This window comes from Notolabrus celidotus, chromosome 15, assembly GCF_009762535.1.
Source record: "Notolabrus celidotus isolate fNotCel1 chromosome 15, fNotCel1.pri, whole genome shotgun sequence".
NCBI lineage: Eukaryota > Metazoa > Chordata > Actinopteri > Labriformes > Labridae > Notolabrus > Notolabrus celidotus.
Genome location: NC_048286.1, coordinates 9,366,583 through 9,386,035, shown reverse-complemented (window position 1 = coordinate 9,386,035; position 19,453 = coordinate 9,366,583). Strand labels below are relative to the sequence as shown.

At 39.3% G+C, this 19,453-nt stretch overlaps 1 protein-coding gene across 1 annotated transcript in view; it reads left to right on the top strand.

Moving 5' to 3' along the window:
* LOC117826497 (receptor-type tyrosine-protein phosphatase mu-like) overlaps positions 1-19,453 on the top strand; it is a 191,731-nt gene that overhangs the window by 41,672 nt on the left and 130,606 nt on the right. Inside the window, 1 exon segment of the mRNA XM_034702595.1 lies at positions 5,705-5,827. Within this exon segment, the coding sequence (XP_034558486.1) occupies positions 5,705-5,827 (123 nt within the window).

The window sequence follows — 19,453 nt, the reverse complement described above, 5'->3', positions numbered from 1 at the left end:
GAGGCTGATTATATGGGGGTTGTGCCACACACTGGCAGCGATATAAACCTCCTACTGAGAGAGGGACTATTATGATGCTATTGATTGATGCGTTCATATGCATTCATGTGTACAATCTTTTGACTCAAAGGCAGCTGCTTTTATTGATGGCATGCAACATGTGATTGAAATGTTTCTCTTTTGATTTTTGGCCTTCATAGTGGGGAATTCAAACATTTAAGAAAGCTTACGATGCCTTCTAATTTCTGCACAAGATGCCCTCATGTTTACCTCTAAACCAGCAGATCAATAATATCTTGGAGGCGTTATTGGAGCATTTCCCAATTCTGATGCCTGGTACGGAGATCCATATGTAACCGAACAAAGCATTGTAAATAGATTTATTGCTTGTTCAAGCCCTGTTAACCCTGTCTTAATGGCTAAAATAGTTCAGCTTGGCAACCAATGTTGTTAGTTCCTCAGTTTTGTCAATGAAAAAGCAGAATGGGTTCATTCCACTCAGATCCATACAGAATCAATAAGAAGTTTCCAAGAGACTGTGCAAAATGGTTTAGTTTATAATCACCACATTTCTCATTTCAGACTGGTTTCTAATTACTGTGCTAAAAGGTGAGCTTTTTATTGCTGCTTTGATCATTTCTGGCATGAAAAATGTTTAGAAAATAAGGCTATATATTGGCAAAAATCTATGTGATGCACGTTGCAAGTGTAGAGTAATTTCAGTCAATACACTGCAAAAAAAAATATGAAAAAGGATATATGGACAGTATATCTGGAAATCTTGAATGCACTTTGAGGAAAGCTGTCATAGTGCTTGAATACACCATCATAGACCGAGAAGACCATGTCTTTATATTTCACACTGCAAGCTATTTGAACTCGGCCACCTGTTGTACTCATATTGTGTTATATTTTCTTTTGTAGCTTTCTGATTTGTTTATTCAATTTTGTGTTCATTCAAAAAAACAAACTTAAAGTGTAAACACAAAGGCAATAAATATTCTAATTATATGCATAACATCTAAACCTCTTACGAATTTACATTTCAAATGAAAACACAAGAGTTGAATACCTACAACAGAGTGTTAGGACTACATTATGGGAGGAAAAGTAGATACCAAGAATGAAGTTATACACTTTTGAGAACAAAGTTGTAGTGTTATGAGAATAAGTTCATAATTTTTGGGCATTGTTAGCCTATACATGAATTTGAATTTGATGATCAGAGGAGCAGCAAGCCGTCTGCACTAAAATGAGGAAGGTGGAGCATCTTGTGAGGTCTTACTTTGGTGACAGGCCGTCTGTGCACACTTCTGCAACTGCTGTTTGTCCTCAGCTGTTGATGATAACTCTGTGGCAAAACTTCACAAGATAATCCATGTTTCTCATTTGTGTGCAGGCGGCTGGCTGCTCCTCTGATATCCCCGGTATGTTATTTATAAAGATTAATCATTGCCTGGACACAACTTCTTACACATATAAATACAGCTATGAAATTAGAACTTTATTTTCTTAGGATCATAAGTTTACTTTAACTATTTTTTATATATATATATTAGGATTTTATTCTCAAAACGTTATGACTTTTTCTCATATATTTACCACTTCCCGACTTTATTCTTCTAAATTATGACTTTACTCTGGAAATATCAGTCTAGTTTTCATTCTCTGTGTGGCTCCAGTCATCCAGAGTTAATGTGCAAATAAATTCATATCTGCATAGACGTGTAAAACAATGAAGTCTGTGTGTAAACTGTTATTAAAAATCAAAACAATGTTCAAGAGCACACAGTATTGCAGAACATCTCACCTCAAGCATATCTGCATTTCATACATCAAGATGAAAAGTCATATCACAGCTACAACTGCAGGTGAAAAAAACGTATTGGGGATATAATCCATATTTTATCAACAACCTATATATTGCCACTGTCTGAGAATGAGTGCAATAAAAACAGCATATATTTTTCTTAACTGAAAGCTCGCCCCTCTCATTTTCTTGATTCATTATTAAACAGAGAGCTGACATTTTAGAATCTCAAAATTAAACAAGAACTGGGCTCTGGTTCTTGCATATTCTTTTTGATGTTTTTTTTTTTACCTTCAGTGTTTGAAATTGTCCCTCCACTCTCATCACCCACTGACTCAGAATACATTCCGCTCCTCGCCAATGCCATCGATTTGAATATCAAACACCAATAAAAGTCACCTCTTTGGGTTTGTTTGAGCACTGCCATGCTGTGAGAGGAAGGTGGGCGGCATGGGGCGAGGGATCCTGGAACTATTGAGTCAAAATATTGATGGAACGGAGCCAGTCCCTGTGACGCTGTAGCCAGAGACTCATGTTAATGTTGTCCAAGTTGCATCTTGGCAGCACCAACATTTTTATTTATGCAGAGGAAAAGTTGACTTAGCACGGAGCTCTTTTTCAGTAACGCCCTCGTACTCCTTGTTTCACACGGTCACTCCATGGAGGTGGAAGGCAACCACAGTTTCTAACTGTTGGCCACAGAACAGCTCCAACTGAACCTTTGGGGGTTGAGAGTTTCTCTTAAGGGCATGCAAATGTGGATTCAAGAGTTTTTGTCATTCAGATTCCTATATACACTCTCAGCTTGAATATAAGTTTTTGGCCCCTTGTTACTGTGAGTTCAAATTTATTCAACAATAGACATTACAGGTTGCACACGCTGTGTGTATTGTGCTGCTGTAGGTGGATCCGTTGCTTCACTGCCTCCACAGAATAATGAACTAACTCGTACCCAATTATACAATGGCAGTTAACAGCTGTTAGGGAATGCTAATGAACTTAGCATAATAGCTTGCCGGTAAAAGTCAACTATATGGAAGACATGGAAATAAGCAGTATGTGAGTTAGACATGGGAGTGTTTTAACATAATTGCTATTCTTTTTTACAGTTACAAATAGATAAGGTAATATAAGGGAAGGACACAGCATGCTTATCGTCCTGACAATCAAGATCCAGTTTATACTGAACAGTTCAAGACTAAGCTGAAAACAATTAAAAATGTTGCTCACATGAGATTAGAGGGTAAAAGTATTAGCACTGATGTAGATGGACATTTTCAGAGTTTAATATAGTCTTTATGAAGATTTTGTCAACTTCAGAATCAGAATCAGAAATACTTTATTTATTCCAGGGGGGGGAACTCAGTCATTACAGGTGCACTTAAACAAAATAACTACGAGTATCAAAATATTATTATTATTATTTATTTTTAAGTTATATTTTTTGCCTTTATTTGATAGGACAGCTCAAGAGAGACAGCAAATGTGGGGAGTAGAGAGCGGGGGAAGACATGCAGCAAATGGTCGACCGGCGGGGGAATCGAACCGGCAACCCCTGTGACGAAGACTGTAGCCTCTGTGCCTCACCAGTGCCACTACGAATATCAAAATATTAATAGAAAAAAGCAATAGAATAAGATAATGATAAGAATAAAATAAAATAACAATATAAGTAAGTAAAGAAGCACAGAATAGTTTAGAAAAGCGCTGGGAATGTAGGTAATATATACAAGGATTTCTAATTAATATAGTTTATTGTATTGTTTTTAGGATTATTGATGTATAATGATAAAGACTGGGCCCCTTTTGACACCCTGCTAGAAAGTTGTATACATGCAACTGCAACATAAAACACACTAAAGTATTTGTGCAAAGCTTAGTCACTCAAGTTAATAAATACTACTTGAAATCATAGAAAAGTAGAGCTTCAAAATATTGAAACTCTATCACATTGAAAAACCATAAATTAGAGAAAATAAAGCAATAAAAAGTGACATTAAAAATTCTGAAGTTTAAATTAATGTTATTGAAATGGATTTAAATTGGTTTCATATTTGACCTCATATAACAGGACATTTCCGTGCTAAGTTAACAAATGGGTCTTGTTGCAATTAAAGTAGGAAGAAAATTAGTTTCTTAACCAGTGAGGCCTTCCTTTAAGTCTCATAGTAACTCATTACTGACCTAATACATTTAATTGATTACACCTGTGACCCACATTTAGCTAGCTTATATTAAATGTTTTAATGCTTGCTATCTTACAGTGATTTAAAAACACTTAGCGGTTGACTTCCTAACGTTAAGTAGGTGAGTGCGAGTGGAGGAGTTGGGAAATGATTCTGAATGAGTTAAAGGGAATTAAAAGATAGTTTCCATGTGGTACTAGGAGGATTGAGGTGGAGGAAATAAGGCATTATTAATCTGATAATGAATTTAGCTTACCACAGCGAGCTTCTAGCATGACAAATTGCTGTAAAGAACGTCGTTAGTTTTGTCAGCTTAAACAGAACAGCAGAGACATGGATGGGGGACTGGATTTGTTGTCTGCCTGCTACTTTCAAGTACGTCTGTCACTTGAATATTCTTTTGTTGTTTCTTTTTTGGCTTTGTAAACTGTTACTGTTCAGTTTTGATTCATGTTTAACACTTAGCAGTAAACCTAGCTAGCTAACACACAGGTGCAGCTATGTTAGCTTCTCATCCTGACAGGTTGCTTCAGTGGTATTATTAGCTAGAAGAGATAATGATTTTCTGGACCAGCTCTCAACAATTTTTCATCCTTTTTCCTGTGATACTTTGGCAGTCACTACCTCTTGTGTGTCCACCCCCTCAGAAAACAGACAAAGCAGCAAATATATCATTAGCAGCTGCCCTATGCAGCTGGATATTAATTATCCTGTGTTCTCCTCGTTTGGCCACTCATTTGCACGTGTACTGTAAATGTCACCAGAGAGATAAATGGGAAAACAAAAACCCCAGCTCGTAGCCTTTATGCAGCAGAATGTCAAAGGGAGCTTGTAAGAGATGAGATATTGGTTTTGGCTCGGCATAGATTCTGGCTCAAAGGAAGAAGAATAAAATCTGTACGTCATCTGCTTAAAGAAACTTAATAAAAACAAAGAAAGCCTTTTCAGATTTAAGCAGGGTAATATATCCTGTGCGTCTGTTATCAGTTTGTTTTTTAACCAGCATTTTATCATTTTGTCTGACTCTCCTGTAACAACACCCTCCCACTGTGTAAAAGCCACCGATATGCTGCACAATCTTTTTTACACCGTATGAACTCCTTTCAAGCCACACACTGTTCTGACATGCATTTTTTGTAGATTTATGACTGGATTGAAAAGCACTTTGGGGGGAAAATAGCTCAACTCTCACATTTTCTGTGTGGCCTTTGAGGTGCAGGGAAATAAAGGGATATTTGTATTAATCGATCACACGCCAAGCCCTGTTGAAGCTTGGCCCTAATGGTTGCTTGCTGTCATTTTACAAGCAGCTTGTAAAAAGGATTAGAGTGGCTCTGAGGAGTATGGGCGCATGAACAGCAAAGTTCTGTGGCGGGCAAGAAAAATAAATCAATTTATCCCTGATGGTGGTGCAGTTTTGGAACATAATGCCTAACGATGATGGAGTTTGGACACTTCATACTTGTCATTGTGAAATTGGACTGCCGTGTTGCTAATGATGGTAATGTATGTTGTGCCTCGCCTACTCTAGTAATCCTTCACTCTGTCTCACTTAAATGCATCTCATTGTCTGGCATATTGCATTATGAATACCGCTGGGGGAAAAAAAGGGAAAGGGAAGGGAAATTTAATTTATATATTCATTCATTTGAGCCGCAAGTTAATGGGAAAACTGTATAACCATATAAATTTCTTCCTTTTGTCACAGGCGATTGTAACTTTGAGAAGCCGCTGGCAGCTTGCGGATACAGCCAAGGCAGGGATGATGACCTTGACTGGGAGCAGGCCACTGCCAGAGAGAAGCCGTCTTCAGACCCATGGATGCCCTCAGGTAAGGACAGTGACACTAGATTATGAACAGAAGAATCATGATTCCTTGACCGTACAGAATAATAGTTTATATCATTGCATTTGTCTGCTTTGAGTGCGTGAAAAGAAGTATGGTACACAGGAGAATATACAGGACTTTGTAGATAAGACTGACTAACTTATTATGACAAGTTTATAATCCAGTAAAGTAAACGAAACACTTAGATTAAAAAAAATTACACCACACACAAACTGGAATCTCATGATTTCATCTAATATTAGGCAGTTTTAGGCATTGTATGAGCATCCAAGATGGCAGCTGCTGGTGGGAAAAGCTTGGGAGCCCCTTTCACACGTGTAATGCACTCCTGAAAATGTCATGACGTTTTCTGTACGAAGTGAGCCTAATATTGCAAATGGCAGAATCTCTTTACCCTGCTATGGTGTTTTCTCTGCCAGCTCCCTTGTAAACTGATTTTGTGAAATTGTGATTAGCCATTGTTTGAATGCAGAAGACAATAGTCTAGCAATAACATCAATAGTCTTTACCATGAGTTAGTTGGCAGGCCGATTGCGCTGATCACAAAGGGAGGAGCTTCTCTTTCGCTGCTCATCTCAGTTGCCTGTCCGTTTTTTCAACTATTTTGGTTGTTGCAGAAACATTAGGGATTTTACAAAGTGACTAATGTTCTAGTTGTTAAATCATAGATTTAGATTCCAGCTAACCAACTTCTCTGAAGATAGACAACACTCAAAAAAAGTCTAAACTGAGAACAAATGATCTAACATTGCTAAACACTGGATCACATAGTCTGCGGATAAACAACTTCACGTTGTTTTGCAGTGTTATTCTGAATCTCACTCTTGATTTGGTTTTTAATCTGTTATAAAAGAAAACCATCAGAGCTCAGGAGTGAAACATCCTTAAGGCTCAAATGGTAAAACTAGATGTTCAGAGTTTCAAACTTTACAAGAAGTGTGGCTAACACTAGCAGAGTTTGCACCACCAGCCTTTGGTCCTCTATGCATGCCTGTGCTGGTAACACATTTCATTGCTCTGGCTAAGGGTTTACATACCAGTTTAACCTGACACAGCCTGCATACCACCTCAGTTGTTAGTTGTTACTCTTTAGCACTTCAGTAATTCGGGATGGCTGACCCCAGTCATGAGGGGTACATTCAATTTGAAGAAAAGTGGCACTGTTAACTACTGTGAGCTAATACTGGCATTTGTATACAAAACCCCGCAGAAAACAAGGGTCATCCCATGTTTTTCATTTGTATGTCAAAATAATACACTATGCTAAATAAGGGTCAATACAGCTTTTCAGTTTTGACAGTGCTTCAAACACAGACTATCTTCAGCTGTGAGGTGTGAAAGGCAAGTTCCTGAAATTATCACAAAGTCTTGAATTATAGTCACATTATACAGAATTGCATGCTACTAAATCATATGCAGAATGTCTTTGAATGTTGTGGGCCAAACAAGCCATACAAATTTGACACTGGAGCTAGCTACCTAGCCTAGCAAGCCTCTGCAATGTTACAGGTTTGGTTGCTTTGAGATGATAAGCCTCCTTGAAAATCCGAAACAACACGGGAGGTTCCAGACTTATTTGCATTTTCAATTGTCTGGCAATGCCATGGTACCATCATACAACACTGTCGCTCAATAAATTGCACCTCTGTATCATAGGGCAGAAAATAAGCCATCCATGTAAGTAGCTAATATTCTTTGGCTAAAGAAGACAGGCTATACACACACAATGATTATAAATATTCTGGACATGCAACTAATTTGACGGAGCAATTACATGACGAATTTTAATCTGCTCTGTTTTTTTCTCACAAAGTGCGACTATTCTCAAACGGCCAGCTCAGTTAGTCGGATGATTTAGGTGTTTACACAAGACGTTTTTCTGATTAGGTTGTTAAAGTGACTGTAATTAAAATACACTAGGAGGCTCCACGTAAACAAGTTAGTCTTAGGGACTAATAAACATTGATTGAAGCTTATATACTCATGTTTTAGACTTGATCTTGTGAGTTACAAACTTTAAAAAGACAACATATATATTTAATTGTTTTATTCTCTAACCAATTACAAAAAAATAGATGAATCTTTTATCTACTTGAGTATCATCAATACAGCATCTTTGGGTCTGTCACATGAGACAAAAGCAACATTTGATCTCCAAGTATTCAGATCCCTTTTGATTGAAGACACATCTCGGCCGCCACATATTGAAATTCATTAAAATGCTTTCCCTGCATTTTGCGTCTGTCGCACACAATTTGTCTCTTTAATGTTCCATTGATCGCTTTCCATTTGATTTGAAATGCGAAGATATCACCGGCACTCAGCAGAAGGCACCTAAGGAATTAGACTAATGGAATGACGCCTTTTCCGTGTTTTAACAAAGGTAGTGTTTCAAACTAATGGATATTGTTTTCCTCTCCTATCTGACGCCTAATCTCACAAAGGCTGCATCACAGATAGATTGCACTGGGCCCCCCCAGTGACAGAGGGAGAATTAATTAGCAGGCCCTCACTAATTTTAAGCAGCCAGTGCCCAGACCTGTTTGTGTGCAGATCAGGATGATGTGTGTTAAACCACCCCGGAGAAATTGCTTTCCATGGCGGGGGAAGCGTCTACTATTTTCTATCACAATTGATTAATGTCGGGACACATGGAGGCTGAGCAAAGGTCGCAGCGAAATCTGGAAAAGCCTTGACCTACAAATTAACACCTCGCCCATGGTCTAAATTTAACATATCTGATTAAAATCCCATGTCTGGTTAAGTGGTGTCCCTGATTGTGCATCCTACTCAGAGCACACTTCAGACAGGCTTGTTTTTTACCTGTGCATCTTGAACCATGCGTAATTAACAGGTTGCTGCTCTTTCTCCATTTCTCAGTGTGAGCACTCAACCTGCCGTGCGAAATTGTAATCTCTCCTCTTTGACCGCATTGAAAGGGATGTGAAATGTAGTGTGCTTGACGGCTGAAATTGTTTTAGGGCTATTGGAGAGGGGGTTGATGGGTAGAAATGCATTTAGGTGAAAGGCACACTGGTGGAAAAGCTATCTCACCTCTGATTGCTGCCTCACTCTCAACCTGTACTTATGAATCTTCACAAAACGACCTTATCATACTCACAGAACAGATTGTTCTGAACAGGAGGCATCACTACCTCAAACACTTTGAAAACTGGTTGTAGACAGTATGTGTTCAAATAGAGGTGTTCTCGATGCCAATGTAAATGCACGATTTAAGTGATAATTAAACATCCGCTGCCCTGACTTACAAAGAAAATCAAGTCCTTGGAACTTTAAAGGAAGAAAGATGATGGATGTTATTGTCCTCAAAGACTGAGTGTGTTTCATGAATACATGAAGTATGAATACAGTTTAAAAAATGCTTTTTGGGACTGCACTGACAAATTAAAAATCAATATCACGAGAAACGTCCAAACTCAGTACTTCATAATCTGAAACATTCTAAAGCTCTCATGTTTAGCATCGTATGGCAACAATCAATGAAAATATAATTTGTTATTAGCCCGGGTGAGATGAAAAGTTAGGCTGTGGAGATCTGGTTTATGCCCCGTGACTTTTTATGTTCTTTCATAGACGTGGAAGTTTCATTCTACTTTCAATTAAGCACAACAATGATTTTTGCATTTCCATAAACAAGTGGCCTACAATGTTGATTAAAAAAGATTCTTATTGATTGGAGATCATTAAGTTTAATTGAAAATAGAGCAAAGACAACATATCCAATGTTGAAACTGAAAAATGTTACTGTTTTATGAAAAATATATGCTCAGTTTAAATTTGATGCCAGCACATTCATGTTAATACACCCAGGCTAGAAACACGACTGTGTATAAAAAGGGCATTCCAGAAAGACTGGGTCTCTGAGAATTAAAGGTGGGAAGAGGTTTACTACTCTGTGAGAAACTGCGTGAGCAAATAGTTAAAAGAAATATCAGAATAATGTTCTTCAGCATAAAGACATTCTTATTGTCCACATATTCTTTTGGAAAGAATATTGGGATTTCATCATCTATGGTCCATAACATTATTATGTGACTCAGGGAATCTGTAGAATCTCTGTACAAAGAGTCAAGGCTTAAGATCCAATACTGGATCGCAGGGATCTTTGGGCACTGCTTTAAAAACAGATATGACTCTGTAGTGGAAATTACTGCATGGGCTCAGAATCACTTCCAAATAACATTATCTATGTACACAATTCATCACTGCATCCAAAATTGCAGGTTAAAACTGTGTCATGCAAAGAGGAAACCATATATTCATATGATCCAGAAACAAAGGAGACATCTCTGAGCCTGTTTAAGACGGACTGAGGGGAAGTGGAAAACTGTCCTGTGGTCTAATGAATCAAAATCTGACATTCTTTTTGGAAATCATGGACGCTGTGTCTTGTGCTTACACATCTGTGAAGGCTCCATCGATACTGAACAATATTGTACAGGTTTAGGAGCAACATGTGCTTCCATCAAGACAATGCGTTTTTCAGGGAAGACCTTACTATTTTCAGTAAGATAATGCCAAACCACATTCTGCACATATTACAACAGCATGGCTCAGTAGTAGAAGAGTCCAGGTGTTAAACCGGCCTGCCTGCAGTTCTGACTTGTCACCCGTTGATAACACAACAAAGGGGACCTGTTGAGCAGCTAAAATCCTTCATCATGCAAGAATAGGAAAGCATTTCACTTTAAACTCCAGACATTGGTCTCCTCAGTTCTCAAAGTTTACAGAGTGTTCTTGAAAAAGAGGTGATGAATCACAATGGTAAACATGCCCCTGTTCTGACTTTTTTGTCATGTGTTGCTGGCATCAAATTAAAAATGAGCATATATATTCATTTAACAACACAATTTTCATTTTAAACAATTTTTAAGCCCTAACAATCTGTAGAACATTCACCCTGAAAGCTGCACACCATTTAAGATCTGATTGCAAATACATGTACCAAATACTTCTGGAGTAAATTAAAGAAGCATCCTAAAAAGAGGTGTCGATGTGGTAAGTGTGGAGAACACCCTCATAGGAGGCCTTTTGCAGAATTTGATGTCAGTCAACTGAAGACTCTCCTTCACCCCTAAAAGCTCAAATTGCAACCAGCCACCAAACGGGCCCGATTACAACCCATCATGTAAATAAAAGAGTACCAAAACGGAATAGAAACGCTAAAAGGAAGACAAGCTTTTTGGCCACATGAAGAAAAGACACGCAGCGCCTGAAACTCTGGGTTGTTTACGACTCTCCGCTCCCTACCTAATTGCTACGTCTGGATGGAGAGTAGTCTTGTTTATTCCGCCGCTCAGCTCTGATTGCATGCTTTGGCTCCTTTGGAGAGGCTCAGCCCAGCTCTGAGCCTCTGGATGTCTGCATGGGCACTCCCCAGTGTGTTCCTTCTCCCGAGCCAACTGGAGGAACCCCCGGCAGACCTTTCACTGTCAGTCTTGTTATTACAGAGGAGCCTCATCTGTCCTGGACGACAATTCCAAAACCAGCCCAGCCAAGACAACACTCATACCGCCCTGGAGAACGGCGTTGGACACATTTCTGTCAAAGTCGGATATTGGATTGGTTTGCATATTATGTGGAGGGAAAATTACCACACTTGAATCAGAGACATTTATATCATCTCTTAAAAACAGATTTATCTTATTCCGCCCTACCCTCTGATTTTACAAGCTCTTCAATATGTTGCAGCCATCTAACAGATGAATGGATGACGCTGACTCGTTGAGGAAGTTTGCAGTTTGATGCTAGCGGGGAAGTCCAGATGCCATTGAGAAGGAAGCAGTTTTTAGTGAGCCCCAGCTGGTGCAAAAGGCTGCCACTTCTCTGATGGTGTCGTGGATTTTGCCAGCAGTAGGCTGCTGCTCCCTGACTCTCCCTTGAGACTCGTTGTGGGGAATAATAGCAGCAGGAGGAGGAGAAAGAAGGTCCCCTAACTGAGATTAATTAGGGTTTTTGTATTATGTTAGGCACAATAGCAAATGCAGCTCCAGCTAAATGACTTATTGTGTATTCTTAATGTCTGTTCTAAATATATTGCAGGAGAGAAATTGAATGTTTTTGTCTCTTTGTTACGCAGTGTCTTTGTTTTGATAGTACGCCCTTGGTCGATGATGACACCTCGACAATAGTGAAGGATTGGCAGAATGGGGTAACGGTGATCTTCTTTTATTCCCCGTTCATAATACCTTCATGCAAATGCAGCTCACTCTTGAACCCCGGAGGGATGCTTTTCGTACTATGCATTTAGAAAAAATGGATCCTTTTAAAAAGCAAACTCCTCACCTTTATGACCACGTCAGTCACAAGGTAATGAATTGATAAAGCCTCTCCGCCTTACCTGGACAAGAAGTGTTGTTTACGCTGCCTCGTGAGATGTTCAAATGAAAGAGAAGGAGAGCCACTTAAAATATCAGAGAGGAGAGAACACCCACTGACTGAAGGACGTCAGAAATTTAATCAGAATTTAAATCACATCAGCAAAAGATGGGATTTGCTGTTGAAGAGGGAGGAGGGGGGGGGGGTGCCATCCTGCGAAAATAAGCTAATTACTTTTGAGCCATTCACAACTTTGTGTGGAAATCACACCTTGCACAGTGTTGGCAAGGTTGTGAGGTTAAGGAGAGACCCCATTATATGATTAGGGGACGAAACAGAACAGCAAATTACAGCGTCTGATCAATTCATGAATTAATTCCTGGGAATGACAGACTGCGATTTTCAATTTAGCATGTTGGTGGGGTTAAGAAGTGTACGGCGCTCTGAGCAAACAGGATATCAGCCATTACTATAAACAGGATTATGACAGCTTGCTGTACTGTCACGATGGAGGACATATTTGCATGGTGTCTTTTCTTATTAGTGTGCATGGTATGTACAATTACGACAAATGATGCAGCGAGGTGACTCACGTGAACACTCTGTGTTGTTTAATGGGTTTTTACCAGCCAAATGGGTCATTATACGACCCATTTATTGCCGTGGAGTACCAATAGTGCGTAGTGCATATTAAGATGACATATTAAGCCATTGACAATTGCTGCTGATTGACATGCAGCAACAAAGGATGCTGTCATGGGGCATAATAAGGGTCAGTTGTTCCACCTGAATGAAATGACAGAGCTGAATCGTGTTCGGCATGATGGATGGTTTTGGGTGAACCTGTTTGACACCGTCAAAGAAACCTGCCAGCTTCTTCATACGCAGAGCCCAAACTTATTCACTGTTACTTTATCAGACCTCTTTCATGTTTCAAAGGACACAGGGAAAGTTCTGGAAAATTGAGTGGAGGCCATGGCTGCTCACATTAACAGCCTCACCCTCACAGCGAGAGCATTTTTGATTGGTGGCAGACAGTGAGAATAGCCCTGTCTTCATTGACATTTCCGAAGCGGCAGCCGTGCTTTTCTGCGGCGGTGACCTCTGTGAATTTTATTAGCAAATGAGACCTGGAGGGTTTGGGTTTAAAGAGCGCCCCTTCATTCTGATTTCCCCCCACATAATGATTTTCACAGAGTTCAGGACCTGAATGGAGGAGAATAATGAGCGCTAGTCATTACTGCAAATTATATCCTCTGCTCAGACCATCACTCAACTCATAACTAATCTAAATACTTTCAACCTATAGACTTTGATGGTTAGGATAAGACAGTATTTGACTGAGCTGAATTATATAACACTGTACTCCCATCAAAAAAGATTCCTGCCTTTTAGGAAACAAGAGGAACATTTAAAAATGTATTAACTTAAGTAGCTCATGTTTTTTTTTTAATATTATTTTTCTGTAAACTGTGTTACCACTCCTTCACTTTTACTCTATTTATATGGCTGCTGAGGGTTATTTATACGTGCCATAAAGACAGGTTTTAATAGTATATTGGAGGGAGGATGACGTTTTTGGAGGAGTCTCTTTATTCTCAAACAATAGAATAGAAAATGTTTAATGAGATTCACCTGACATTTTTCTCAGGTCACTGTTTTCAGCCTACTCAATCGGCCCTGAACTTCCACTCCTTTTAACATGGTTAATAATAAAGACAGGCTCTTATGAGATTTCATCACAGTAAGCAAGAAAAGATGTTTGAGGACTTGCTGAACTTTTTTTATTCTTAAAGGCAGTTATTGAAGCAGTACGCAGGAAATCATGTTCTTTAAGTCTTATACAGAGCAATGTTTTTTCCCCCCATGTTACTTTAAACATGTTGTGCTCGAATTTTGACCTAAGTGCTCAAGAATCAAGACCAGGGATCGAATGGCTGCCTAAGAAGAAGTGTCATTGGATTAGTAAGTGCCAGAAAACCTCCTCATGAAAGAACTTAGCTCTGGTAATTGCTTGTGTGTTACCAACTTCTCCTTTCTGCTGAGGGAACTAGTCTCCTATATGGACTGACACAAGCTCTTACCAACTACTCCTAACTGCTTCGCCGGTAGGCAGACTTTTTAAAGTATGAACTAAATGGATGCCTTCACTTGGAGAATGTCTGTTTTTATCTGTAAGGCCCATTATACCATTGAGCAAGTTAGTCTGTTTATTTGGGTAGTACACTACTATAAGAACAGTCCATTCACCATGTATATAAAGAATATATGATTTTTGACAGGGTAAGGTTGATTTTTACAGATGATGATTACAGTAATTAGACTATAGTCAGTGCGCACTAGACAAACAAATAGACAAATAACTTGTGGTGATGGTCCAAATGTATTTATTGAATTGGATAATTTTTTGTCAATTCTGATCTGAACAAAATTTGTCATCTGTCATCAGGCAGATCCATATTGTAAAGCTTCAAGCTGATACACTTGTGTGTTGATGCCGCCACAGCAGCAGTTTTATCAGGACTGGACAACATGTCTTTATTAAAAGAAGAGCAAAGGACTAAAATGTTTTATTTGCAAAAACTGTATGATGGTGTGTTGACATGACAGCGGTTGCACAGCTCATGTAATGTAGTTTAGACCTCGACAGCACTGCAAGCCTACTATTTCACATGTTTCATTGCTCTGATTGGCTTGTTATGAGTGTGACGGACAGAAAGTTTGTCCAATCACCCTCTGAGATTTTTTCATTTGTTGTGATTTGGCGCTATATAAATAAAGATTGATTGACCAATAATTGATATCCCATGCAATGGGTATGTGTAACAATCTACCTGGTGTGTCAGGTTGTTAAACTCATATCAGTAACTTACTCCCAGCTGCTGTTTAGCGGCATGTTTTAATTGTCCGACAGCATTGATGTCTTTATTAGCGTCCAGCAAAGCAGCAAGTGACAGTATTTTTGTAATTGAGTCAATGAGCTTACCAGATAGTCTTTCAAACAGAGCTCACTAGGTAGTAATACAATTCAAATAGATAGGTCAAAGGTGAAAGTGTGTTATGCTGATGCACCACAGAGGTCGTATAGGCTCAACTTCTACATCCAAATCCAGAGATCTTTTCACAAGTGGTGTCTGAAACATCAGGGACTGACTCAAGTGACATCCCTCAGGGTAATGTACCTGATTTAACACATAAACCTGTGGAAAGCAATGCCATCGAAGATCTTTGTTTGCACTTTGATGTGAAGCTGGAGCAGAGACACTTTGACTGACAGAAGAAGTTAATCATGATCGGTCCAACAGATTACTGGGGCCACAATTAAACACGAGTCCTTTTTGTAACAGCCTCCTATTTATGGCATTTGACAATGAACAGTGTAATAATCAATGTATTATGAATGTGCTCTGGCTGTCAGTCCCCGTGAAGACCATGTTCTTGTTAGAAATCTTTAAAATATTCAATAATAATGACAGTTCGACTTTTCCATTTCAGCTGTGTGCCTCTCGTTTCTGAAGAACAGCAACATGAATGTATGTGGCATCTGCAGCAGAGACACTTCATCTTCTACTAATTCATTTTTCATTATGATTCTCCATGTTCTCCATGTTCAGCCATCATTGTAATGGAAGGTGAAGGTGGCCTACATTGGAATAATAATAAATCTGTTCCTCTGAATACCTTAGACAATAGCCGAGCCCTGGCCTTTACAGAGTTGTAGCGACAGGCCTTGAGTGTGCAGAGAGCTCTGTATTTTTAATTGGTCTTCAACACGCCATTGTTAAGGCAAAAAAGATAGAGAAAGTGGAGGAGAGGGAGAGAAACACCCTTGTGCATCACTTGCACATTAGCGTAGCACTAACACAGTGTCATTATAATTTGCTCTTAGTCTCGCTGGCTAATTAACTTGTCATGGTGCAGCAGGTCCTGCAGAGTATGTGGTCATTAGGCTCTTAGACCACAGAAATGGAGTGACAATCAATGTCTTCCCGCCATCTTCTTCACGTCTCTTAAACAGTGACAACGGCAGCACGATGAAGCGGCACGCTGTCACTCTGAAATACTGTCATCTCGTGTTTTTATGGTGGTCAGTAATGAGGAAACCAAAGACTTTTTCCCCTTGTTGTGTTCAGGTTCACTGACCCTTATCAGGATGATTTGTAGACCTCAGATTTGGTGACAGGACTACAACAGCAGCCTGTGTCCTGCAACCTTGTAAGGAGGAAATATAGAAATATTTGTGTGTTGCTACAAAGCAGTCACACCATACTTAACAAGAAGTGACTGCTTACAAAGGGTACCTATTGTTAAAAATATTGCATGAACAGATATGTGAAAAATGAATGAATGCAGTCTGAGAGATCTGATACTTCGTTTCTAATTACAAACAAAAAGCTGTGCAGAGCATAAATCTCCTACGCTGTCACAATGTGGCTGTTTCCAAACGAAGCAGACAGCCTGTTTAAATCATAGAGGAAAGCAATGGTGCCAACATCTCTGTCTTTTAACATGAGCAAAAACTGAACAATGTATGAGCTGATCATTAGTGCTGCTTTGTATCACACCAAGGTTTGCTAATGCCTCACAGGGAAAAACACAAATGTTGTGGACACCTGAGCAGATGGCTGAATGTCATCAAAGAGATCCCAAAGCTCTCGTATAGACGCCCCTGAGAGAGGCTGGACGAACAAGTGTCTCAAACTTGACTCCTCTCCTGCCCTTCTGTGTGTACCTTACTCTACTATTTGCATAGCCTTAACAATAATTAGCCTCATCATTTGAGTGAGAGACGAACAGAGAGTACATTAAAAAGCTCTGAGAGAACAGCAGTGTGCTGCTCACAACAATGAATCATGATGGAGTGATCACGCTGTGCAGGAACATCTATAACACAGGACAGTCGCAATCCTAAACTGATGATCACTGTTTGAAAAAGCGCCTTTAATTACAGCAAACACAGAGAGATGCTAACACAGGCTCTGTACAATGCACTCAAACTTAAGCACTCAAAAAAAAATACAAAAACAGTCACAAATTTGTGAGTGTAACTACAGAGAAGGTTGAGTTTAGGACAAAATATGGCTGCATATAATTAAAACACTATTTAAAATATTTATGTAATTGATAAGCTCAGTGTGTGTATAACAAGATGAACAATGCATCTCCACCTCCTCCTATTGTGCTACAGTGAAGCCAAAATTCCCCCTGGGATGGTCTCTGATATATCGCACTGATGAGCTGTGGAGAGAGAGAGAGCGCACGGTGTGGATTGGCTGGTAGAGCGTTCCCCTCCCCCAAAACACACACATTTAACTTCCCCATAAAATACCAAAGATCCCTCAGGTCCACACAGACACGGCAGAACTGTTCCTTGAGACTCACAATTATGAAAAGATCATTGGCTCTTGTGTCAGTGTGCGACATTGCAGGAGGCACAATTTTCAACAGAGCTGTCGATTACGGAGTTGTACCAAATAACTTTTCATAACAAACATTTGGAATGAGATAAGAGCTCATTAGCATCAGCAAGAAATCATGTTTGATGGATGTAGTGGGCTTTATTGCCTTCACTGTCCTCCTGAGCAGATGGAGTTTGCTCAGTTGTCACAGCTATGTCTCCAATGACATCATGTGATGTTGGTGTTGGACCGTTTTTGTTGACATGACAATACCTCAGTTATCATAATGTGGTCTAAATATAGAAGGTTCGAAGCTCACGGTTGTCATGGAGACAGTTTTATTGTGTCTGTAGTAGGGAGGCACACAATCGATTATCGATTAATTGATTAAGATATTACTCAAAACACACATTTTTGCTTTCAATTTTCCGTCAAGTGGAACGGACGTCTCATATTAAAGTAATGTATCAGGGAGGTGTTTTAAGTTTAAAGCATGTTTCGATGTGAATCAGCTGTTAAAGGTGTTGAGCACAGCAGAGACGCTCAGCTGGCGGCTGTGGCTGTGCATCAGGTCTCCACGAGCCCTTTTTAAAGGGGATTAATACACAACTGCTGCCAACAACGACACAAAGGTTGACAACTTTAAACAGGACATTTCCCTACCTTTTAGATACAAAGCCAACAGACAGGTGGGAAATTCAGGTACGCTATGTTTGCAGATCAGCAACATCAGAGTCACCTGAGCTTTTCTGCAGCTGGACTGATTTTGACCCGGTTGCACTCCCGGCTGACACCTGACCGAATACACATGTTTATTTTTCTCAATAAGAACGAGTAGGCAGAAAATTGGACACTGTGAGTCTGAAGTACTTTTCTGTTTGTAGTGTGAGCCTTCACATTATAAGACTATGTCTGCGGAGAATATTTTTATGGGCCTGATAGTTGATAATCAGTGTTATACATGTACCCGTATTCAATACCCTCAGTTATATGCCTTTTGTTGCTGTAGAAAATATGAATTTGGTTGAAAAAAAAACTTATTCGGCCTTGTTTTTGACATAAGAATAATAATGGTTTTTTTTATTGATTAAGCGATAATTGATCGTTAACATTTCCAAAAATCGATCACGGAAAATACTTAAAATGTACATCCCTAGTCTGCAGTTTCGCAATGAAGCTGTGTGATGACCACTAAATGAGTTCCACTGAGTGAGTACTAAATTTAAAAAGCTTCGGAAAAAGCTACAAAGTTTACCTTGATTTTCATTTTAAATTTTATTGATTGCTAATTTATTAAATCACTTTGCACAAAATCAGTAAACATTGATCCAAAGTGATTTAAACAAATATTATGATTATTAATATTTCTTGACCAACGAGAATGGTTTACAATAGAAATGCTGCTTCATATACTGTACATTGCACTTTCTGGCCCAAGTATTTTGTACTCTTGCTGTTGTCCATGTGCTCCACATAATCCTTATTCTAGAGCTCCTGTGAAAAACTTTGGTTTGTGTTAACTTTGGTGCCCCCTGTGGTCAAAGTTATATCTTTTTGCCCATCTTGTCCTACACATGTGTAAGTGGTGTTTTTTGATGAAAAATCTCATCCTGCTTTCTTTTACAGTCCAATTTATCACTTTCTTTAAATCTTTGGACAATGTCAACAGAGGCTGTTCTGGTAGTAACTTACAGTATCGGACACCTACCCGGCTGCAATATTTCAAGCATAAACTGTATAAAATATGCACGTAGTATCCGTGACGTCACCCATCTGTTCCTGAGAGCTGTTTGGAAGCCAATTGATGGCGGCAGCCATATTGGAAATGCGGAACTCAATCAGGCAGAGTGTGACGTAGTGTGAGCTTCCT